Source organism: Mauremys mutica, chromosome 20, assembly GCF_020497125.1.
Source record: "Mauremys mutica isolate MM-2020 ecotype Southern chromosome 20, ASM2049712v1, whole genome shotgun sequence".
In the NCBI taxonomy this organism is placed as follows: domain Eukaryota; kingdom Metazoa; phylum Chordata; order Testudines; family Geoemydidae; genus Mauremys; species Mauremys mutica.
In genome coordinates, this window is record NC_059091.1 from 20834985 (window position 1) to 20859354 (window position 24370).

At 51.7% G+C, this 24370-nt stretch overlaps 1 protein-coding gene across 1 annotated transcript in view; it reads right to left on the bottom strand.

Annotated features, from left to right (window-relative positions):
• The window catches only part of LOC123353824 (adhesion G protein-coupled receptor E2-like), a 29720-nt gene extending 10122 nt beyond the window's left edge, over positions 1-19598 (bottom strand). Inside the window, exons 1-8 of the mRNA XM_044995237.1 lie at positions 19562-19598; positions 6804-6956; positions 4685-4768; positions 4375-4512; positions 2860-2936; positions 2008-2091; positions 1293-1470; positions 400-519 (exon numbers count right to left, since the gene is read on the bottom strand). Coding sequence (XP_044851172.1) covers positions 400-519; positions 1293-1470; positions 2008-2091; positions 2860-2936; positions 4375-4512; positions 4685-4768; positions 6804-6956; positions 19562-19598 — 871 coding nt within the window. The remainder of the gene's footprint in view (positions 1-399; positions 520-1292; positions 1471-2007; positions 2092-2859; positions 2937-4374; positions 4513-4684; positions 4769-6803; positions 6957-19561) is intronic.
• Between the last annotated feature and the right edge of the window lie 4772 nt (positions 19599-24370).

Here is a 24370-nt window from a genome sequence, read left to right on the forward strand (position 1 = left end):
TTTTTCAACACACACTAAGTTTTCTGCAGAAATCAGCCACTTCATGAAGAATTGCATTTTCTGAGGACCCAATTTTCCAGCCCTCATTCCTCATTCTTCATTTTCCAGCCCTCATTCCCAGAGCCCTGTTCTGGGAGCCCTGTATCCCATACACATCAATGGCGCATCTAGTTCACTTTCCCATCTCTCTGTGTCAGCACAGACCAATGGCTCATCTCAGATGGGATCTTCTGCCATTGCCAGTGATGCTTCAAGAGGTACTAAACCTCCAGTACTTTACCTGTGCGATCCTGCCGCTCGGCGGTGAGGACTGGGGTTAGCCCATTCCCACCCCAAATGGGGCAGCTGAGAAGCAAGCCTGGGAAATCCGTCTCATGCCCTCTGGTGGTAGTGACATACCTTGTGCCACTGTTCCCTGGATCGTTCTGCAGCTAATCTTCATGGTCTCCCCTTTGACTTCCAGGCTGACGACTGAGTCCTTTCCGGGGCAGCCATCCTCAATGACTTTGGTCTGGAGATCTAAGGAGAGGGGGAAAGAGCATGGTCTGATACAGCACAACGGCTCCTCGGGCAGGGGAACGGCAGAGAGAGAAGGAAACGGAAAGACACATCCAGCTGAGAGGGGAAGAGGCTTTTGTGCCCACCGGAAAGAGATAGGGAGGAAGTTTCATCGGGCCCTTGCACCAAGCCTCTCCCGAGGGGTTTAAGAACAAGGGGGGACTCGGGAGCTGTAGATGGAGGCGGGGAATGTGGCCTTCCTTGAGAATGGGAACTGCAGCCATTGGCACATACAGGCTGGAGTCCCAGGAGCCAGGATCTAGGGATATGACCTTGTGGTCCAGGCAGGAGATCCAAGCTGAACTCCCAGCTCTGCCACCGACTCCCTGTGTGACCTTGGGCAAGTCACTGCAGCTCCCTGCCTCAGTTTATCTCCTCTGTAAAATAGGGATAATGAGCCTCCCTTTGTCTGTCTAAATTGGAAGTTCTTCATGGCAGGGACTGTCTCTCCCTCCGTGTCTGTGCAGCGCCTGGCACAACAGTGTCTTGGTCTTGGCTGGGCTTTCTAGGTGCTACCATAATGGTCATAATAGGGAGGCCATAGAAAAATAGGTGATACCCTAGTGTTCATAATAAGGAGACCGTAGAGAAATGAGCTAACTAGATATGGCACCTGCTGATTGGTCACCAGGCAGGCTCCATCCCTATTGGGCCAGGTCACGCTGCTTGTGATGTGCAGTTGCCACCTGTTCCAACCACTCCCCACCACCCCACCCCAAGACCCAGCTTCCTACCCAGTTGTTCCATCCGGATGGTCTGGCTCCCGTTCCCAGTGGGGTTCTGGAAGACGTCCAGCACGACATTCTCCATGTTCTCCAGGAAGACGGTGGCCATGGTGGAGACCTGCTCCGTGCTCAGGTTCGACCAGGAGGGCGTCTGATCCAGGATGGAGGCAAATCCCTCAGCGGCTTTCTACGATGGGGTGAGAGAGAGAGCTCTTATTGGCTGTGCTGTGTTACCCCAGCAACAGTCGGCCAATCTCCTAAGAACTGCTGATGGGTGTCCTCACAGCTGCCCTTCGTCCCACTTGCCCTGAGGATCCACGTGTGCAACATGCCCCCTCTAGTGGCTGCTCCATTGAGGTCTGAGCCAGCTACAGCTCCGGGGGCTGCTCCAAGGCGAGCGAGAGGCTTTGAATGACTTCAGTGGGCTTCGGCTCAGGCCTGAAGTCCGCTGGCTCAAGCACTAGCAGCTCGTGCCTCTAAAGCTGAGTGTCCCCGATCCAGCCCTGCTACAGGCCTGCGTGGCACCGATTAGATCTCTCTGCAGCAAGATGCCAGTGAACCACGAGCATCAGCCCTGTTCTCTTCCAGGGAATTCTAAGACCCACCCGCCCCCTAGTTACAGGGCTGGATGCAGGGCTCAGTGGGGTGGGGTTCTGTGGCCGGGGTGAAGCAGGAGCGTCTAGAGAGACTGAAAGCTGCGATAAAACATCCAGGCTTCTCTTACCTCCAGAGAGACGGTGGAGTTCTTCCTTTCGTTGGGGTCTCCCAAGACGCTGAAGGTGGAGGTCAGTAACTTGCAGAAGGCATCCTGTGCAGGGCGGAAGGAGGGGGGCCAGAGCAGAAGGAAAAGCCCATAGTACAACACAAATTCAATTGTACACTGTAAGTCGTGGGGGCACGGACTGCCTATTACTATGTGTCCATGGGGCACCCGGCACAATGGGGGCCCCGATCTTGGTGCGAGGGAGGGGGAAGGGGTCTGTGCAGCGCCCTGCTTGAAGCCAGAGAGCTACTGCAAAGGATTGTGGGTGACAGGAAGGGACAAGGGAGGTTTGGGGTGCCAGAGGTTCTACTGCTGGTACCGTGGGGATCAGGACTGGTGTTGCTGGGGGGGGGGCAGGGGGGAGCTATGGCTTCCTACACTGGGATTTTCCACCCACTAAAGATTTGATGATTCTTGTCACTCTCCTGCAACCTGCACTTTGCTGCTGCTTCACTGGCAGGGATGACAAATTTTCACCCCATGAATTAAAATCCCCAGTGCCAGAAATGCCAGGCGTGAGTGGCTTTGCTGTGGCAGTCAAGGGCCGCACTGCAGATGAAACTGACCTGGGCTCAGATTCTCCAAAGCAACTCGATTTTGGCAGCACTCGTGCGAGGTTCCTTAAAGGTGCCCAGGAAGTGACGAGCGCCTGCTCCCAGCACACTTAGGCCCATTTGAAGGCATCTCAAGTCAGGAACCCCAAAAACAATCACTGAGTCGCTTTAAAGAATTTCAGCTGGGGTTCCCCACACTGCCTTTGCTGTGAGTATCCCTAGATTAACGGGGGCGTGTGAACTATGCTGGGGTACGTACATCGTTTTGGGATGAGCCGTGAGCCGCATCCACCCTTCGGTTCTCGCAATTCCTCACCAGATCATTTGAAGCGACCGCTAGGAGGAAATGAACAAAAAAAAAATCAAATGTGCAGGAAATCGCTGGGCGTCCCCATCCAGGATACAAGGGGTTTAAAAATCCTGCTTGTAACACCAGTGACTTCCAGGTCTAGGGACTACAACCCAAGTAAGCTCCACTGTGCGCTGACCCCAGATCTGGGTCAGAGGGAGGCACCTATTTCCACTCAGGATTCACATACAGGAGCCTGGTCACTCTTTTCCAAGGGGAAGTGGAGCTGGGGTGGTGCCGCCTCCCCAAAAACCCCTTGGGACCGAGAGCCCAGTGGGTAGTGCGCTCACCTGAGCTACGGGACACAAAGGGTCAATTTCCTCCCTCTGCCTGATGTAGGACCATGGGTCTCCCAATCGCCCCAGAGAGAGCCCTAACCACTAGGCTGCAAGGCTGCTATCTCTCAAGCTCTCCGGTTGGGTAACACGCTCATTGCAACCAGGGGACTGGACCCTGCATCTCCCACTTGAGTATCTGGTCACAGCAAGTTGCCAGGCTGCTGCACACAGGGCTGGTTCCTGCACCCACTGTGGACTGGCTCCATCACAGAGAGAGAGACCAGAGATGTTCCCTTTGGTGCTTTAATACACAGCCAGCTCCAGCTGGTAGAGGATCAGGTTAAGTATGTTGTGCATGGTGCCACCTGGGGGATGAACATTATAATACAGTTTAGCAGTCACCTGTGAACTGTACAGTCACTCTCTGGGCCCAGGAATATCTATGTCCCCCGAGTGAGCCCCACCCTTCCCGGGCAGAGACGCTGTTTAAAACCAGGGTGGGGGCTCAGATTTTGTCCTTTTCATGAGCAAGGGCTACGGTCAGAGGCCGGGAAAGGTTGCTTGGATGGTCACCTGTGCAGCGGGTTGTTCCGGGTACCTAAGACCCTGACGTGGATGGATGGTGCCCGGGTGAGCACTGGCAGGTGTAGCTCCCAGGTGTGTTCATGCAGGAAGCATTGGGCCCGCAGATTGCAGGGGTTTGGGCACATTCATCCACATCTGCCAGGAGAGGACTTGGAATTAGACTGTGTGTTTATTACATGTATTAAGGTAGCACCTAGAGGCCCCACTGCGCTAGGCGCTGCACAGACACAGTGCGAACTTACAGTCCAACAAGACAAAGTGTGGGAGGGGGACAGAGGCCAGGAGAGGGGCAGACACTCAGTAAGTCAGGAGCAGCGCTGGGACTGGAACTCCCATCTCCTCGTTCCCAGGCAGTCGCCTGACCCACTGAGCAGCACTGGGGAGCCAGCAGTGAAGACACAGCCAGCTCGGCCCACTTCCCGGGGCTCTGGAGTCAGTCGCACTCCAGGGTGGGCAGGCAGAGCCGCTCAGACCCTCGCTCTCATCTGCAGGATGACTAGAGAGCCGGCCTCAGCCTCCCACCCCCAGAGCTCCACCCACAGCCCCCGCATGGGACGCTCACCTGTGCAGCTGAACGGGATGCCAGGCTGGCTGCGGGGCTGGTAGCCTGGGGGACACGTGCAGGTGTAACTGCCCCGTGTGTTGGTGCAGATGGAGCTGGGACCGCAGGGCGATGGGTCCCAGGAGCATTCGTCAATATCTAGGGGAGGGAATTCAGATTGGACCTGCGTGATGCTAGAACACCAGGGTTTTACTGCTGCAAGCCACTTACATCCTGAGTCAAAGCCCTTTGGACTCAGTAAGAAACTTTCCACTGGCCTCAGTGGCCTTTTGGATCCATCGCTCTGCTCTGTGCCAGAACCAGCACTCACCGTTGCACTGCGCTGCTGGGTCAGTGAAGCTCTGCTCCCCAGAACTGGATGCAAAGCTGGTATTGCAGGTGCAGTAGTGGCTTCCTGGGGTGTTGGTGCAGGTGGCATGAGCAGGGCATGATGCCAGATCCAGACACTCATTTATATTTGTGATTGGGGAAGGAGCAATGGGCCCGGTTACCACAATGAAACCTTCCTTTGATGGGAGGAGGGGAGGGGAGAAGGCAGGTCCCAGCACCTGGCATCGGAGGGGCACCGTGCCAGGAATATGGCTCCCAACAGGTTTGCAATATGCTGCCCAGTCCCAAGAGGCAGCGGGTGCTAGTGGCCTGAGACGCGGGAGCCAGGATGCCTGGGTTCTCGTCTCAGCTTTGGGAGGAGAGTGAGGTTTGGTAGTTGGAGCAGGGAGGTGATGAGGGATGGGGAGTCAGGATTCACATCCAGGAGCCTGGTCACCCTTTTCCAAAGGGAAGTGGAGCTGGGGTGGTGCTGCCTCCCCAAAACCCCTTGGAACCGAGAACCCAGTGGGTAACGTGCTCATCTGAGATACGAGACATGAAGGGTCAATTTCCCCCATCTGCCTGATGTAGAACCCTGGGTCTCCCAATCACCCCGGAGAGAGCCCTAACCACAGGGCTGCAAGGCTGCTATCTCTCAAGCTACCTGGCCATTGCAATCAGGGGATTGGAACCTGGGTCTCCCACTTGAGTATCTGGTCACAGCAGCTTGCCATACAGGGCTGGTTCCTGCACCCACTCTGGACTGGCTCCATCACAGAGAGAGAGACCAGAGATGTTCCCTTTGGTGCTTTAATACACAGCCAGCTCCAGCTGGTAGAGGTTCAGGTTAAGTATGTTGTGCATGGTGCCACCTGGGGGCTGAACATTATAATACAGTTTAGCAGCCACCTGTGAACTCTCTGGCCCCAGGAATATCTATATCCCCTGAGGGAGACTCACCCTCACTGGGCAGAGAAGCTGTTTAAAACCAGGGTGGGGGCTCAGATTTTGTCCTTCTTGTGGGCAAGGGCTACGGTGAGAGGTCGGGGAAGGTTGCTTGGATGGTCACCTGTGCAGCGAGTTGTTCCAGGTACCCAAGGCCCTGGTGTGGATGGATGGTGCCCAGGTGAGCACTGGCAGGTGTAGCTCCCAGGTGTGTTCATGCAGGAGGCATTGGCCCCGCAGATTGCAGGGGTTTGGGCACATTCATCCACATCTGCCAGGAGATGACTTGGAATTAGACTGTGTGCTTATTACATGCACTATGGTAGCACCTAGAGGCCCCACTGTGCTAGGTGCTGCACAGACACAGTGTGAACTTACAGTCCAACAAGACAAAGTGTGGGAGGGGGACAGAGGCCAGGAGAGGGGCAGACACTCAGTACATCAGGAGCAGCCCTGGGACTGGAACTCCCGTCTCCTCATTCCCAGGCAGTCGCCCGACCCACTGAGCAGCACTGGGGAACCAGCAGTGAGTGAAGACACAGCCAGCTCGCCCCACCTCCTGGGGCTCTGGAGACAGTCGCACCCAGGGTGGGCAGGTGGAATTGCTCAGACCCTCGCTCTCGTCTGCAGGATGACCGGAAAGCCGGCCTCAGCCTCCCACCCCCAGAGCTCCACCCACAGCCCCCGCACAGGACTCTCACCTGTGCAGCTGAACGGGATGCCAGGCTGGCTGCAGAGCAGGCAGTCTGTGTGTCTAACAAGAGTCCAAATCACTGGCCATATCCCCCACTAACGTAAAATTGGAATAGTTTCACTGAAGTCAATGGAGTAACACTGATTTGCACCAGCTGGGGATCTGGCCCCATGGCTCCAGTGGACCGAGGCCCCTTTAAACTAGCCGAGGATAGGGCCTAGTACATGTTAACCTATATGCCAGGGCGTTTGCAGTACATGGTAATGAACACCAAACAGCCTTGGTGCCTTGCCATTGGGCACTCCTGGGAGCAAAAGCTGGTCAATCCCAAATGTGACCAGACTGGTTATCACCTGGCAAATGATGGTACCAAAATTCAAAGCCGGCTCTAGAGTACCCCAGGAGTAACTCCAGTAATATCACAGGCGCAGGAGAGATCCTGCCCTGAGAACGCCTTCGGGACTGGCCCAGGAGCTCTCACCTGTACAGTTCAGATGGGTGATGCCGCGCTGCTCGGAGGCTCCACTGGGCGAGTTGTACCCATTCAAACACTTGCAGGCAAAACTTCCTACAGTGTTTTTGCAGCTGGCATTCGGGCCGCAGAGTGTGGAGTCCTGAGTGCATTCATCGGCATCTAAGCAAGAGAAAACAGAACCTGTTGTCGTTTGGTCACCCGGAGAGGTGCTTGTGTTACCCACCGGTGGGTGGGTGTTACAGGTCCCCCTATGTGCCCGTGTGTAAGAGGACACAGAGTTGTTACAACTCCTGGCACCACATCTTTGGTTCTTTAACTCAAGCTGTAGCAGCTCATGCTTTCAGCTGTAGAGATCCCCCGTTTGTGAATCAACCAAGACAGTGGCTGTCACATTTGGAGATGGTTAATAAGCCACATTTATCAGGGGTTAGTGTATAGAAATCATGAATGGAGCATTTAGCATGCAGGTCTGAAAACATCAGTCATTTAGAAACACAGGGATGGAGAGACTGGCTCAGACCAGTGACCCATCTAGCCCAGAATCCTGCTTTCAATTGTGGCTAGTACTAGATGCTTCAGAAGTTCATTTCAGATGGTTTCATTATTTATATCAAAGTCGAATCCTTCTTCAAAACCTGATAAATTTGCAGCCTCCATGGGATACTGTGGCAGGGAGTTCCACAGGTTGATATTGCATCATGTAAAGCAAGTGCTGTCTAAGCTTGCAAAGTGCTCAAATTGACCTTTCCACTGCTGTAAATCTAATGAGGAGTCTTGGAACTGTTCTTCAACAAATGTGGGATAGTTTTGATGAGCATGAAATTCAGGGGGCTGCAAGGACTGCTAACCATGAATATCAGTCAGCCAAACGCTGCAAATGACAGAAGACATGCGACGACGCAACTGCCCACTCGGTCAGTGCCAAGGAGGCCTTCAGAGTTAAGACCTTCATCATAATCATCGACAAACTGAAGAGCTCATTAGAACATCAGATCGAGGCTTTTGAACTCTGTGTATAAGCTAGTCCATACATTTATCCGGCACATCACCCTGCTTCACCGGCAGGTTATGAAGTTCCCCTATTAAACCATTTATAAACTGGCTTTTCACATAGGATTCTCTCATGGCTTGGCACTGGTCATACGTTCCTATCTCCACTGTCAGATTGAGCACAGCAAGTTCTACTGCACTCAAGCCATCTCCCAGCCAGGGGGCGCAGGGAAACAACTATCAAATAGTCTCTGCAGGGCACACAAATAACTATGCAGGAGATCCCCTTCCTGCCACCTCATGGCTTGCCATTCCTCCCAGTATTTCAAAAGGGCCGAGTCCCCACCACAGCTGTTGTATAACTGTTTGGGTAACTGTCTACAGAACCCACCATCCACACTGGGAAGCTGCTGCCAAAATGCAATGGAAAAACATGGCACTGGGCTGCTCTCTCATCAGTCTGCTCTTTCATGGAGAGCAACAGCTGAAAGTCTGCCAAGGGCTCTCAGATTCCTGACTCATCTGCAGGAGCAGCAGGTCTTCTCAGGCAAAAGCACTTTTGCCATCTTAAAGAGTCATCCTGTGGGTAATCAGAGATACACCAACTGGGGAGCTGCAAACAGGAAATTTACAAATCTGCTGAAAGACCGTTTGGCGCTCACATACTGCCTACCCACAAGACCCAGCAAGGGTATTTAACTTGGTAAAGTTTAGGAATTTCCTTGAGGTTTTATCTCTTCATTTCTTTTGTAACCAATTCTGAGTTTTGTGCCTCACCACTTAAAATCTCTCTCTCTCTCTCTCTCTCGTTCATAAACATGTTTTATTGTTTAATCTACACCAGTGTGTTTGGGAAACCTGTCCTTGAGATAACAAAGGCTGGTGCATAAACATTACCCTTCGTTGGAATGTCGGACTATCTATGAGGTTATACTGTCCCACCCCCAGCTGGAAGTGTAGACATGACTTAAATCACTGCACCGTGTTCGCAAGTCTGTAGAGTACATTGATACAGCAAGAGCTGCTCCCAAGCACAGCTGGGCAACCTACGTTATAGTCGCCCCAGTACAGGGCTCCCGCTCCCTTAGCTGGGCTTCGGAGCCGATACTCACCGACACACTTCACTCTTGGATCAGTGAATGGTTCTGCCCCAAAACTAGGCACAAACCCGCCTTTGCAGGTGCAGTGGTAGCCCCCAGGGATGTTTTTGCAAGTTGCAAGGTCAGGACAAGTAGACGAATTCGCACACATGTCAGCTGTGAAAGGAAGAAGGAATCATGTCTTTGAAAGAGAGCAATGGATAACCCTTTGAGGCTTTTGATTGACTTCTTCAGTGTGGTTCACATTCATTCATTAACCTTCTTAATCATGCAGTGAGGGAGAAAGTGTGGACCTAACAGAGCAGGTGGCTGAAATAGGAGGACCAAGGCAGCTGGTCACTCTTCTTGAGGCATGAGGCAAAGGATGAAGAAAAGGCCTCCATCCCTCTCCCCTGAATCCAGGAAAACAGGAGGATGTGGGACAGGTAGCTGTGACACCCTGTAGCCCATATTCACCACTTTTATATGGCTATGATCTATGTTGTACGAAGTATGCCCTGTGAGGTGTATTTGGAAACTCATATCTGATTAATATTATTATCCTGTTGAAATATGTGAAACAAACACTGCATGTGAAATTATGAGACTTTGCTGTATGATTATTACTGAAATATGTTGTAATTCCTGGGTAGTCCTCATAAGCCAATGCCTCAGAGACAAGGACACACTGGCATGCCAGCAACATGCTAAAGCGTCATCCCCTGGTTAATCGGAGATTCACCAACTGGGGAGTTCTCAACAGAAAATTTACAAATCACCTGAACGACGGTTTGGTGCTCACATACTGCCCACCCACAGGACCGAGCAAGGGTATTTCCAGCACAAAAGGATCAGGGTGTAAGAAGGGGGACAAAAATGCCTTTATCCACCTCTCCTGTCTACCTTATCTCTCTCTGCTTATAACATCTATGAATCCTTGAAAAACACTGAATTAAGGAGAGTGGTTCCAGAATGAAAGGAAATCCAGTCTGGGAACTGAGACCTGCCTGTTGCATCCGGTGTGGTGAGAAGGATATTTACTTCAAATCTAATTTAGCTTGGGAACATTTAGGAATTAGCTTGCGGTTTTATCTTTTTATTTCTTTTGTAACCAATTCTGATTTTTGTGCCTTAACACTAAAAATCTCTCTCTCTCTCTCTCTCTCTCTCTCTCTCTCTCTCATATCATACTGTGCATGAGCAGGTCAGGAATTTCTGGTCTGACAATAAAGCAGCATAAAAGGAACCCCAGGTTCGGGGGTTAGGTTGCACCCTGGGGAATTTCACAGAAAGATTGAAGGATGGGAGTTGGGGGTAGGGAGGTTCTGATCCAGTTGATCCTACAGTCAGTTTTAGTCCAGAATGGGTTATCTAGGGAAGTGGTGGAATCTCCATCCTTAGAGGTTTTTAAGACCTGGATTGACAAAGCCCTGGCTGGGATGATTTAGTTGGTGTTGGTCCTACTTTGAGCAGGGGATTGGACTAGATGACCTCTTGAGGTCTGTTCCAACTCTAATATTCTACAATTGTATGATTCTATGGCAGTTGAGGGTAGGGAGGTTCTGATCCTGTGGACAGGGTACAGTGAGTTTTAGTCCAGAAATAGACGAATCACCCGCTAAGGTCCCTCTTTGTCTTAAAATCCATGTGCAGCAGCAGCAGCAGGAAGAAATAATTTTGAAGGATCCTGGTTACGTTTCAGTCAGTAAAGATCTGGACTCCAGAGCTCAATGCACGGCCATCGTTGCAAGCATAAAAGTAACTCCAAAGGTCATGGTGTGAGTGGCCTGGCAAAGGCAAATCTTCCTGCTGGGACTCTCACTCACGCCCAGGGCCGGCTCTAGACCCCAGCGCGCCAAGCGCGCGCTTGGGGCGGCATTTTGCCAGCAGGGCGGCAGGCGGCTCCGGCGGACCTTCCGCAGTCATGCCTGCGGGAGGTCCACCAGAGCCGCGGGACCAGCGGACCCTCCGCACGCATGTCTGCAGGAGGTCCCCCGGAGCCGCGGGACTGGCGACCGCCAGAGCGTGCCCCGCGGCGCGCCGCCCTGCTTGGGGCGGCGGAATTCCTAGAGCCGCCCCTGCCCACGCCTAGGCAGTCATGCTGAACTGATGGAACCAAGCCTGGCCAGGTGCTGGGTGGGGAGTCAGAAGTGCTGGGTGTTATTCCTGACCCTGGCCTGCTCTGTGCCTTGGGCAAAGCACTTCCCCATGTCGTGCTGGTGTTTTCACTTTGTTTATTTAGATTGTGTCTCTTTGGGGTTAGGGACGCTCTCCCCCTCCACGTCTGTGCAACACCCAGCCCCCTGTGGCCTTTGTCTTTGTAGAGGCCTCTAGGAGCTACAGAAACACAGATAAAAAAATAACCCTTTGCACCTCTTGTGCACCTTTCACGCACATTTTCAAAGCACTTTGCAAGCGTTAATTCATTCTTTAATTAACCCAGCCAACCCCACTGCAAGAAACAGCCTCCATCCATCCAACTGCACACAATCAAAAGACCATTAGAAAGGTTGCAAAGTCAAACACTCAGAGGTTGGGGAGTGCCAGAATTAAGGTTGCCAGCCCTGTGTAGCTGTGTCACTGAGTAACAGAGCACTCGCAGGTTGTCTGTAACTATGTGGAGCAGCATTAGAGGGATGAAGCACTTAGCCAGCAGGTTTCACAAATGTTTGCTGACAGCAGAGGAATGGGGAGACTCTGGAGTCTTGGCTTCCATTCCAGGCTCTGAATGGGCGTGTGGGTGGAGACTCTTCTGCATACTCCACCCCAAGCTTGGCTCCTCCAGCCTCATCCCCCCCGAACTTGTCCCTGTCCCAGTGCTGTCTCTTCCCATTCCTGGCTCTTGTCTCCATCCCAGTCTGAACGTCCCAGGTGCCTCATCCCAGTCCCAGTTTCCTTGCTCAGCCAGTCCCAGTCTCCCCCTGCACCCAGTCCTCCCCAGCCAGTCCCAGCTCCCCTCCATCGTGGCTCCTCATCCCATTTGTCTCTCTCCTCCCCTCCTAGTTTCCAGCTGTGCCCACACTGCCACCTACCCACCAACATCCCCAGTCCCACTACGTCCCAGTGTCCCTCAGTCCAATCTCATTGTTGTTCCCCCAGCCCAGCTCCTTGACCCACTCTCTTTATCTGGCCAGTCTCATCTTCTCCCTGCACCCTGTTGCCTGGACAGATCTGTCTCCCCACCCTACTTCCACACACTGGTTTCCAGGCCCAGTTTCCCATCCCAGTTCCTCACCCGATCTCATTCTCCTCCACCAAAAACGGTCTCTCAATTTGCCCCTTCTGCCCCCATTTCCCTTACCAGCTCCCAGGGTCAGTCTCCACCAGTAAGTTCCACAGGTTAACATAGCATTGGGTAAAACAAAAGCATTTTATCTTTTTATCCATTTAGGGGCCAGATTATGATTAGCAACCTCCCCCGAAACCCTCTCCACAGGCGGCACAAGGGTCACTGCTTCCTCCCTGCCCCCCATGGTGGCTCGTGGCACCCCAAAATTGGGTGGGAAAAGAGGCAGGGCCATAATATGCTCCTCCCCTCTGCACTTGCCAAAGGATCTGTCTGGCCACATGAAGATGGAATTGCAACATGTGAAGAATGTCACGGGGGTTGGGGGTGGATCATTCCCCAGACACCCTGGGCTGCTCAGGGAAAGATTCAGCCCCAGCAGGGCTGGAACAGCTCCATGCCCCCCCTGCCCAGGGCTCTGTGCCTATTGCAGAGTCTAATCTTACCCTGATGCTTTTTGGTTTTACTGGACATCCCTTGGTTTGTGGGGGGACAGATTGACAGGTGTTAGGGCTGTGGATCATCCCTTTCCTGCTCTTTTAGGGCACGAGCTGGGCGTGTAATTCCCATCAAGCGAGCACGCTAGAAGTAGAGTGTTGCTGCAGGAATCTGAGCTAAGGCGCTAGGTACATACCTGGGGCAACAAGCCCATCCCACCACTTGCACCAGCCTGGCTACCCTCTATTGTTAGCATGCTAGCTCCTCGAGCGGGGAATCATACCCTAGCTGGACGTGTAGTCATGGCCTTAGTCACTGCGTCGTGTTCGACAGTCAGTAGAGTGCATCGATACATAACTTTTCTGCAAGAGCTTCTCCCAAGTGCATTAGAGCAACCTACATTATAGTCGCCCCAGTACAGGGCTCCCGCTCACTCAGCTGGGCTCCGGAGCCGATACTCACCGACACACTTCACTCTTGGATCAGTGAATGGCTCTGCCCCAAAACTAGGCACAAACCCGCCTTTGCAGGTGCAGTGGTAGCCCCCAGGAATGTTTTCGCAAGTTGCAAGATCAGGACAAGTAGACGAATTCGCACACATGTCAGCTGTGAAAGGAAGAAGGAATCATATCATTGAAAGAGAGCAATGGATAATTCTTTGAGGCTTTTGATTGACTTCTTCAGTGTGGTTCATAGTCATCCATTAAGCTGGTTAATCATGCAGCAAGAAAGAAAGGGTGGACCTAGCAGAGCAGGTGGCTGGAGTGGGAGAACCAAGCCAGCTGGCTGACACTTCTGAAGGCATCAGGTGAGGGAACAAATCCCCATCCCTCTCCACCTCCCCTGAAGCCCCAAAAGGAAAAGCAGGAGGTGGTGGGGAAGGTACAGATGGAGGACTGGTGTTGGGGGCAGGGAGGATCTGAGCTGGCTCCAAGGGTTTTTTTTTTCCCCAGAAACCAATCAACCAACATATGGTTTCCTAGTCTGCACCAGTGAGTCCCAAGGTGAACACTAAACTGTATCAAATCAAAGCCTTCCTTTTTATCCATTTGATTGTGACTGGCCCCGACATAGCACACAGGAGGCGGGATGCACTCAGGAAACCTCCCCACCACACCCTCTCCAGCGGCTGCGTGAGGTACATTCCTTCCTCCCGGTGGATCACAGTCCCCCAAATAGGGGGTGGAGAAATGGGTAGGGCTACAGTATGCTCCTTCCCTCCGCACTTGCCCAAGGTCTCCGACCACATAGAGGAGGGACGTATGCAGGATTCCCCCAGAAGAATGTAAGGGTGCGTAGGGACCCCCACACCTTGGCTCGGTAGCTTTCCCACCCAGGGCTGTACGCAGTTTGCACATGGCTGCTTTCCAGTTACATTGGATGTCCCTGACTTCATTGATGGCCAGATTAAGAGACAGGGGAAGCCAAGTCATTAAATTTCCTGGCCCCAGATCATTCCTTTCTTGGTCTTTTAAACCCATTTCCAGTCAGTAAAGCTCTTTTTGAGAGTGCTCAATGCATCACCTCCAGAGGTGAAAGTAAGCCGGTACGGGCAAGTACGGAGGACCGGTAAGAAAAGGAGACTGGCTGAGGGAGGGAGAAGCCTGCCCCCAGTATAAGAATCAAACTCAGCTGTTCCCTGAGTGGTTCAGCCCTCAGGGTTAGGAGTGGATTCTGGCATTCTTGTTAATTTCACTCACAGTAGCTGTGGGGAGGGTGTGTTTGACTATGGCAGGGGCAGTCCTTGTCTACCCCCCCCCCCCCGGGATGAGGGGATCTCTCTAATACTAATATACACAACAAATACAAGCATTTGGCTGCACAGCTTAAATCCAGAGCTAATAAAAGCGGGTGGAAGGGGAAAACTCACTGTCACATTGGTTTCTTGTCTCCTCCCTCCCCCTCCTCCAGCCAGGTTGCAGAAAAGCCTCTGCATTCCTCCCCCCAGCAGGGGTTCTCTTCTAGGCTCTAGCTTGAAGTAGGGAGACTGGCTGAGATGCCTGCTGCTGCTGCCTGCATAAGAACAGTTTAAACTCAGCTGTTCCCTGCGCAGTTCAGCCCCCAGGGTGAGAAGCCGTTTCTGGCATCCTTGTTAATTTCACTCCCAGTTGTTGTTGTCCGGGGTGGGGGGGTGATCATGGCAGGGGCCCCCGGGATGAAAGGATCTCCTATATCAAAATCAGGAACCATTTCCAAGTTCAAATCTATCCCATTCCCTCCCCAGCAGAGGATCACGGTTGTGATGTCCAAACTGCTTGCTCTTTGAATTGTTACTGAACTGCGCAGGGAACAGCTGAGTTTAAATTGTTCTTATGCAGGAGGCAGGCTTCTCCCTCCCTCTGCCAGTCTCCCTGCTGCAAGCTAGAGAGAAGCCCCTGCAGCTGCTGCTCAGTGCCAGACAGGGAGAAAGCATGGAGCCTAATGTCTGCAGCCTGGCTGGAGTGGAGGAGGAGGGAAGACACGGAGAAAAACGTGACAGTGAGTTTTCACTTTTTCAGGCTTATTCCAATAGTAAAGTTTTATTACAGACAGTACTGGTAGTAGTAATAGTAGCTTTATTTTCTCTATCTATGTCATGCAATGGGAGGGATCCATGAAGTACGTAGGAGAGGTGGGTTGCTTGCGATTGGACCATATGGGTAAGAAAGGTAAATTACTTTCACCCCTGCCCAAACCCCAGGGCTCCCAGCCGCCTTTGCAGCTGGTAGCTCCGGGGATGATTTAAAGGGCCTGGCTCCTAGCTTCAGCTGAATCCCTGAGTCCTTTAAATCCTGATTTAGAAGCCTCGGGATTTAAAGGCCCCACCTCTTCTGATAGAGGCCATGCCTCTTCTGGTTGAGGCCCCTCCCCCTCCACAGGACTCTGGAGTACTGGCAAGTCCTTTAAGTTACTTTCACCCCTGAGCACCTCCTTTGCAAGCTCAACCGCATTACAGCAAGTGACAGAACTGTCTCCCCTTTCCAGGGCTCCCCCTCACTTGGGTTGACTCAGGCGCTCAGTCACCTTTGCATCGAACTGTTGGATCAGTGAAGTCTGGGTCCCCTGAAGTGGATACAAACCCAGGTCGGCAGGTGCAGTACTGGCCCTGGATAGTATTGGTGCACATTGCGTGTGTAGGGCACACAGATTGATCATCACACCTGTTAGCTGTAAAATGAAGAAGGAACCAGCACTGGTCATTTAATTAAAACACAGCCCTATTTAGCCACCAGTGAAGCATGTGGCTTTCTGGTGACTAGGGAAGAAGGAGGCAGAGACAAAGATCAAGAGATCAGAAGAGAATGAAAAATATACAGAGAGACATAAGGAGGAAATGGGATGGAAAGGTCTTTGCCCATTCAAAGCCCCCCTCCAGCTGCAGGACACACCGGGGTTCAAATCTGCAGATTTTTGTCCAGGTTTCTAGGCATCAACTTACAAGTGCTGGTGAAACATTGAGTCCCCTTGAAGCAGACGAGCCAGCAAAAGCCTGAAAGAGGAGAAACAACCAAGGATGCTCTTACTGCACTGGGTTTTAGTGCGGTTACCCTGTAGGAGGCTGCGTGGCCTAGTGGATAGAGCAGTAGGCTGGGAGATCAGGGTGTTATTTCTGGCTCAGTCACTGACCTGACAGTTGACTTTGGACAAGTCCTTACCCCTCTCAGTTTCCCCTTGGTCCATCTTTTCTATTTAGACTGTAAGTTCAAGTCATTGTGTCCCTACAGCGCCTAGCACAGAAAGGCTCTGATACTGGTGGAGACCCCCCAAGCATGGCTGAAATATAGTCTGTAGATAATAAAAGCAATTTGGGGGGATTTTCAGAGGGCCAAACCCTCCTCGTGGGGAGGATGAGGACCTGTAAAACAGTAGCGTTGGAAGGATTCAATTTATATTGGTACATGTTGGTAAACGTCAATTTTGTCATACACACCGAAACCCATGAAAAAATATTTCCATCAGTAATAACTGAGATTGACCGATAGGAAAAGAAAAATGCTGCTTGAGAACTTATTACAGTTGGATTTCAGGATATTTACTTTATAGATTGTGACGTGATATTGACAATTTGTGTTTTCACAATTACAGAGCTTTAACTTTTTGAATCTCAAGGTCTATTGTCACTAAACAAATACTGTCTGACTCCCCGCATGGCCTGACCCCTCCAGTTTCCCACAACCGAGAAAATTAAAATAGATAAAAATAGAAAAATAAAATCAAGTTGTGCTCAGCCTACTTCTGTCATTCAACCCAAAGGGAAGTTTGTCTGCGGAAACACTGAGTGAGGACAATCAGAGTTTGTCTCGTACCCACACCTACACTGTAAGAGACTGACTCACTTCTGCTATTACCCAATGTCCCCACTGCACATTTATCAGATCATCTCAGAACACAGTGTGAAAGCCACTTCCTTGTAACCTGCTGCCGTAGTACTGCTGTGTATCAACTGACCCTCTGCTACCTTCATTGACACCTGAGCCTCAGATACATGCTTTGGATGCCACCATCAGAAGCCCAACTGCTCAGCAAAAACCCCTCTGGAGCTGGGAACGCAGGAGGAAATCTCAGAAGTTTACTTCTGTTCCCTGCACTGTAGCAGCTCCAGTGAATGGCTACTTGATACTTCCTCTCCCACACTCAGCTGGAACTAAGAAATGCAGAGGCACATGGTGAGGATTTAAAAACAAAGAGACCAAACCTTTTTGGATCAAAAATATTTTCACCTGATCCTTATTTTACCCCCAACGGATTCAGCAGTTTACAATAGAACAACGGCTCATGCCAGGCACAATAGAAGCAGAGGAGCTCCCAACCCTTGGCCGTGGGCTTTTCCCAGCTCTCACCGCTTTGTGTTTGCGATCCAGCACTGTGCAGCCCATTACAGGAGGTACTTTCCCTTGTGGCTCTAAGATGGCTGGACGTTAGAGGAAGGAGGATCTGGAACAGTTTTCCAATAGGACTAGTGGTGGCAAATAACCCAACTAGTCTGAAGATGGAATTCACCCTATTCATATAATTCTGTTCTATGATGGGACCGTGAACAACAGCAGGTGCCTGGACTCAATGACCCAGATGGTCCCATGTCCTAAGGAAGTTTTACTGACTAAATCCACCATTTGTTATATGGCTTCTCTGAGTTGCATCATGAGTTACACAGCGGTTCTCAAACTTGCCAGACTACTGCACCCCTTTCAGGAGCCTGATTTGTCTTGCATACCCCCAAGTTTGACCTCGCTTAAAAACTACTTGCTTACAAAATCAGACATAAAAATACAAAAGTATCAGAGCACGCTGTTACTGAAACATGTCTGACTCTCATTGTTATGATATCACTATAAAATAAATCAACTGGAATAGAAATACTGTACTTGCATGTCAGTGCATAGTACATAAAGCAGTATAAACAAGTCATTGTCCGTAGGAAATTTTAGTTTGTACTGACTTCGCTAGTGCTTTTTATGTCGCTTGTTATAAAACTAGGCAAATACCTAGATGAGTTGATGTACCCCCTGGAAGACCTGTGCGTACCCCCGGGGGCATGTGTACCCTGGTGGAGAACCACTGAGTTAGGATAAAGCTCAGGGGCTAGTCTGGTCCCAGTTACACTGATACCAACCTACAATAACTTCACTGAAGTCAACAAGAAAAATGGGGGGTCTCGCAATTAAGGCCAGATCCACAAAGGTACTTAAGGGTCTAAATCTCAGATTTAGCCACAAAGCCCCTGCTCACTGCCCCCTACCCCTGTAGATGCCTAAACTCACCGGGTAAAACTTTTTCCAGGCATCTGAGTCTCTGCCTCTGGGCACATGCCCTATTTGCCTTGCTCTTGATGCCTCTCTCACACCTAAGCCCCACAAGTTGGGGGATGGGGACCCCAATCTTGTAGGCATGCTCAGAGCACACCTCCTGGACTGGGTCCCATTCAAAATTGGGGGAAGGGGAAAAGCAGTGGGGGCACCTTGTTCATACCTTTTAGCCTGGGGTTAGATCACTCGCCTGGAATGCGGGAGATCAAGGCTCAATTCCCCCCTTGTGCCTGATGGGAGGAAAAGGGGTTTTGAACAGGGGGGTGTCCTCCCCACTGTGCTATGCTGTTGTGGGGCTCCTGAAGTTTGTCCTGTTTAATTAGCTACACAAAGCAGAAGCACTGAAAGAGCCATTGAAGCGAGGGACTGGAAACTGGGTCTCCCCTGTCCCAAGCAGGTGTGCTAACCCCCGCACTGCAGAGTCCCTCTCGTTCATTCTGTGGCCCAATGACTACCCCAAAAAGAGCCAGGAGAATTAGAGGATTGGAGCACGTGTGTAGGCGAAAGATTCAAAGAGCTCGATCTATTTAGCTTAACAAAGAGAAGGTTAAGGGGTGACTTGATTACTGTTTATAAACATCTACACGGGAACAAATATTTAATATTGGGGGTTTTAATCTAGCAGAGAAAGGTGTAAAACAATCCAATGGCAGGAAGATGAAACTAGACAAATGCAGCCTGGAAAGAAGGCGTACATGTTCGACAGTGAGGGTAATTAGCCATTAGAACAATTTACCAAGGGTCATGGTAGATTTCCCATCCCTGACGATTTGGAAACACAGCCAATCTTGATTTTAAAAAGATCTGCTCTAGGAATAATTTTGGGGGTAGGTCTCTGGTCTATGTAGACAGGAGGTCAGACTAGATGCTCACACTAGTCCTGTCTGACCTTGGAATCGGTGGTTTATTAACTTTATCAGTGATGATTTTATGTTTTCCTCCAGGTCATTGATAAAACGAGTGTTCATTTCCAGAGACACAGATCTGGGCTGAATGCCCATCAGTGAAGGGCCCTACACAGATCCCAACACAATTATTATGGCAGCAGCCGGTCATGGACCCCTGTGCTAGGAGCTGTAGAAACAGAAAACAAAGAGAGGTTTCCTGCCCTAGAGAGCTTAAGCTAAGGTTCTTTTTTGCCAAGCCCCCGTTGGAAGAAAATAACCCAATTCCTTTCAAACTTACCCAGAACATAGGAGATAAGCTGCTTCATGGTGGCCATTGCCTTCTGCAACCAGACAAGAAAACCGCATCTACTTTATCCTGTTGTGATCTTTCTCAGAGGAAGTTTGCTGAGTGACACAGTTTTTACTGGGGATTCTCATCTCAGCTGTCTCTCTCTTAGGAGGGACACACCTCCCCTGCCCACAATGGCCTCTCAGTATCTAGCTAACGTTTGTTATGAGGGTAAACCTACCTCCAGCAGTGCTGATACTAGAGACGCTGCCATGCCCCTCAGGTTGAAGCACTAATAACAAACACCAAATACATGGTTTCCATCAGCAGCACCCCCCCGCCTCCCACTAGAAAAATAGTTCCAGCTCCCTTGCCTACCTCCCTGCAGGAAAGTAGCAGGGGAAACTGTGCTCCTTGCCTTTCGGGAACTGAAACTGGCTAATAATAATAGAGGGATGTGAAGGCTTTAAATAACCTCATGGATGGTTCCTGGGAACTACATGTGACATTCTACAGCTTGTAACCATATTCCTCATTTTTATGTAATCGTGATTTTACATATAAAGCAGGCCTTGCAAGGTATCAGGGGAAAGGTTACGCTCTGCTGAAAGTCATTTCTCTATCCATATATGTATATAAATAATGCACATGAAGTTATGAGAATTGTGTGTATGGTTGTCACTAAAACATGCTGTAAGTTGAGGAATCAGCCAGAGATTCGCTCCCCAGAGTCAACAGCAAGGAAAGTAACCAACACCCGGGCGGGGTGTCAAACAACCCATCAACAGCCAGTGTCCAGCAAGGGAGCTACAATGCGATGACTCCCCTGCATGAGGCCACACCAGGGGAACTGCTCAGAGGGTATAAAACAGAACCCAGTCAGGGCCGGCTTTAGGACGATTCTCCTGAATCGGGCCCCCTGCTCATTGGTGAGCTGGAGCCCAGTTCCCAAGCTCCAGCAGCTGTCCGCCCCGCCCCCGCCCCAGCTCACCTCCCCCTCCTCCCTTGAACATTCCACCCCCCTTCTCCTCCCCCTCCCCCGCTTCCCGCAAATCAGATGTTCGGGCGGGAAGCCAGGGAGGGTTCAGAAAGAAGCAGCGGCTTTGCAAGGTGAGCAGGAGCGGGGAGGCTCGAGGAGGGCTCCAGGGAGCTGCGGCACGGCCCAGTTCGGATCCAGCCAAGCGGGTCCGGCCCGGCGGCTCCCTCCAGCCCCGGCCCAGCAGCTCCCTCTGGTCCCAGCCCCACAGCTCTGGCCCTGGCCCCGTGGCTCTGGCCACAGCCCAGACTCTGGCCGGTGGGAGTTCCGGGGGTTTGTTGGGGTGGTGGTGGATGGGGTCGGGGCACTCAGGGGAAAGGGAGCAAGGCAAGTTGGGTAGGGGGTGGGGTCCTGGGGGGCACTTAGGGTGGGGGGGGTCTCGGGAGGGGGTGGATAGGGAACAAGGAGCAGGGGGGTGGATGGGTTGCGGTTTCTGAGGGGGGCAGTCGGGGGCAGGACATGGGTGGGGGTCGGATGGCGGGGATGTGCTCACTGGGCGGTTCTCTACCAGGTCGTCATCGACGGGTCCTTCAGTGCCGCGGAAGACCCAGAGCGATGACCCGGAGCACCGCCGTGTGAATCACCCCTGCCGGGGCCCTGTCGAATCAGGCCCCGCACTTCCTAAAGCCGGCCCTAAACCCAGTGGCCACATGCTGGGCCTTTTTCCTTCACCTACCTCTGCTGCAAGCAACAAGGACACTCTGAAAACTATAACTGAGGGAACTGGCCCAGATTTCAAGGGTGAAATCTGTGTACTATGAACCGCAATATCCAGCGGGGTGAGAAAAACTGCTTCATCTAGATGTTGCCCAGTCTAACAGGGTCAAGAGTTCAGATGTGTGCTTATATTTTGTTTTGGTAACTAACTCTGACCTTTTTGCCTATCACTTTTGCCTTTCCTCCTGGAGTAGGAAGTCGTTCTGGGGCTCGGAGCTGACTGTACAGCTTATAGAAAGGGAAACACAGACACTGTGCCCCGTCTTGATTTTATGCCAGACCTTTTAAGGTATAAAGTTGGCAGAAATGGCCACCCTTTGTAAAGGTTCCGTGGTCAGGGGGCCTCGCTAGCTGGAGTACGGGTCCTGCATCCCCCTGCTCTCGGAGTGGAGGGCAAATCAGGGGCATGACCAGAGTACATTGCACTGCAGCTCTTCCCTGCTCCCCAAGAGGCTACAGGTTGCAGCATAAGTTAGAACAGCCTCGAGGCTGCTCTAACTTACACCAAAGGCCTGAATGGCCCCAGAAAGAGGGAACACAACATTTCTTCTGACTTAGCTGCTGCAGGGTCTCTCCCTACAAGCCCTCCTCTGCTCTGGAATGACTCTCACTTCTGGATAGGTCTGAAGTAGAGGTCATGGGGCCCAACTGGGCCAGCTGGACAGGGCTCTAGCACCTGCCTACCAGCATTCCTGGCACTGCTCTAGGCACCGTGTTCACAGCACTATGCCTCAGAGGACCTGAGGTAACGCATCAGAGTGGATCTCGTGCTCTGCTACTAGGGGACAGCTGTGGAGACCAAGAACCCTGTCGGGGTGAACAATGGGGTGTTGTGGGGGGGGAGGGGGGAGAGAAGAAGCTACATATTATGAATCCCCATTCACCCATTACTGCAAAAGTTAACCCAGCACGGAGCACCAATCTCTCTGCTTTATCCCTGCAGCTTTCTGTTGCCTTATCTCCTTCACAGAGCTCAGTTCCCCTCCTTGGTTTCTTGCCTCCTCTTATCGCCCTGGTGCAGGATGGTGACACTTCTTGTGAAAAAAACTTCCTCTTTGAAGCCACAAGCCAGAGCTGCCCTGTAGGCCCACGCCCCAGACCCAAGAAACCCCGAGTGGTCCCTCGTGAGGGCTAAGGATGTACTTACATTGCAACCAGGAGGTGTGACCACTGCACTTCTAGACATGTCTGAGCTGATGGGTGAGTCGTACTGGAACGCTCCGGCACACCGTTCCGGCACTTCCGTGGCATCTTGTGATACTTCCAGTACTTGCATTCCAGTGCGGCTCGAGCGCTGCATCACCCCCCTGATCTGAGCTGGCTCGGGCGTCACGGGGCCAGGAACGAAAGTTTGCATGTGAGTGAGCAGGAGGAGCCGGGCCAGGCAAGGCTGGGAACAGAGTTGGGTGGGGGGAGAGATACCCGGAGGCTGGGGAAGGGAGGGGGAGCCCAGCTCAGGGGGTAGAGGCGGGTATGGGACTTAGGGGAGTGGGCGGGGGGGGAGGAACCAGGCTAGGGATGGCTGGGGGGAGCCGGGCTGAGAAGGAAAAGGAGCGGGGTGGGGGGGTTCTTTGTCTAGCTCAGTGAGCAAGCAGCAAATGCACTAGGGCCTCCTGAGTAGCAGGGTGGTGGCCCGGGGGGAGAGCAGCTGTTCCGAGCATCCCCACACTGTACCTGCACCTCTCCCCTCTTCTGCCCACATGCCCTGTCCCCCGGCAACTCCCTGCCACCTCTCCCCTAGTCTCCTCTTCACTCCGCCTCCCTCTTCTCTGAAGTTTAAGCCCAGACCTCGAGGATCCCCTTTGGACCGGCACCTTTCCTCTCTTCCCTTCCCAAGCAGGGATGTCATAACTATAAAGGGAAGGGTAACAGCCCTCCTGTGTACAGTCCTATAAAATCCCACCTGGCCAGAGGCACAAAATCCTTTTACCTGTAAAGGGTTAAGAAGCTCAGGTAACCTGGCTGACACCTGACCCAAAGGACCAATAAGGGGACAAGATACTTTCAAATCTGGTGGTGGCTTTGTTTTGTCTGTTCTTATTATCTTCCATTCTAATTTGACAGAGGTGCTTCTTCTACCTTTTTTCTTTCTAATAAAGTTCTGTTTTTTTTAAAGTCTGATTGGTTTTTTTAGTGTCCTAAAAAAAAACCAGGTTGGTCTGTGCTCATTTTGTTTGTTCTCAAGCCTCCCCGGGAAAGGGGGTGTAGGGCTTGGGGGGATATTAGGGGGGAGTAGGAACTCCAAGTGGTCCTTTTCCTGAGTTTTGTCTAATCCCTTGGTGGTGGCAGCGTTACCTAAGGTACAAGGGAGAATTTGTGCCTTGGGGAGTTTTTAACCTAAGCTGGTAGGAATAAGCGTAGAGGGTCTTTCATGCAGGTCCCCACGTCTGTACCCTAGAGTTCAGAGTGGGGAGGGATCCTGACAAGGGATCAGCAGCAGACCTGGGCTGGGAGGAGGGAGAGGCACACACACAACCAGGCTGGGGCGGAGGGGAAGTTTAGAGGAAAATAAAAGCAGGTGGCATTTGCTTTCCCTGCCCATTCACAATATTCCTGTCTCTACAGGAGGAAACTGACACTAAAACAATAGGAGGAGGGGGACGTACCAGGAGCAGAAAAGCAGCAATCAGGGCTGCAGAATGCAAGGGAGGGAGTGACCTCTTAGCTGGGGAGGAAGATGGACTCACACTTGACAAGGCTGGAGTAGCTGAACACTTTCATTTAGGGAAAAGGGACATGGTTTTTTTTCTTGTGGATCCAAGTATCTCCAGCGCGGTCTCTCAAGCTGGCAGCATTTTGAACCAGGGAGAGGTCTAAACAGTGCAGAGTTGAGTGGGATTTTAAAGGTCCCTTCAAGAATGCAGCACCTTCTTCCTCCCCTGTGGGAAAGACCTTTGAAAACAGCTTTAAATAATCCAAAACAAGCGCCACTGTTCACGTGAGACTCGGCTGCTTACGGCTCCAGCCCCAAGGTTGAAGCATTGTTGAAACTGTGTGCTGAGTTATACCCAGTACAATCCCCACTGAGCCCTGTGTGGCAACCAGGTGTATAAATCAGGGCAGAA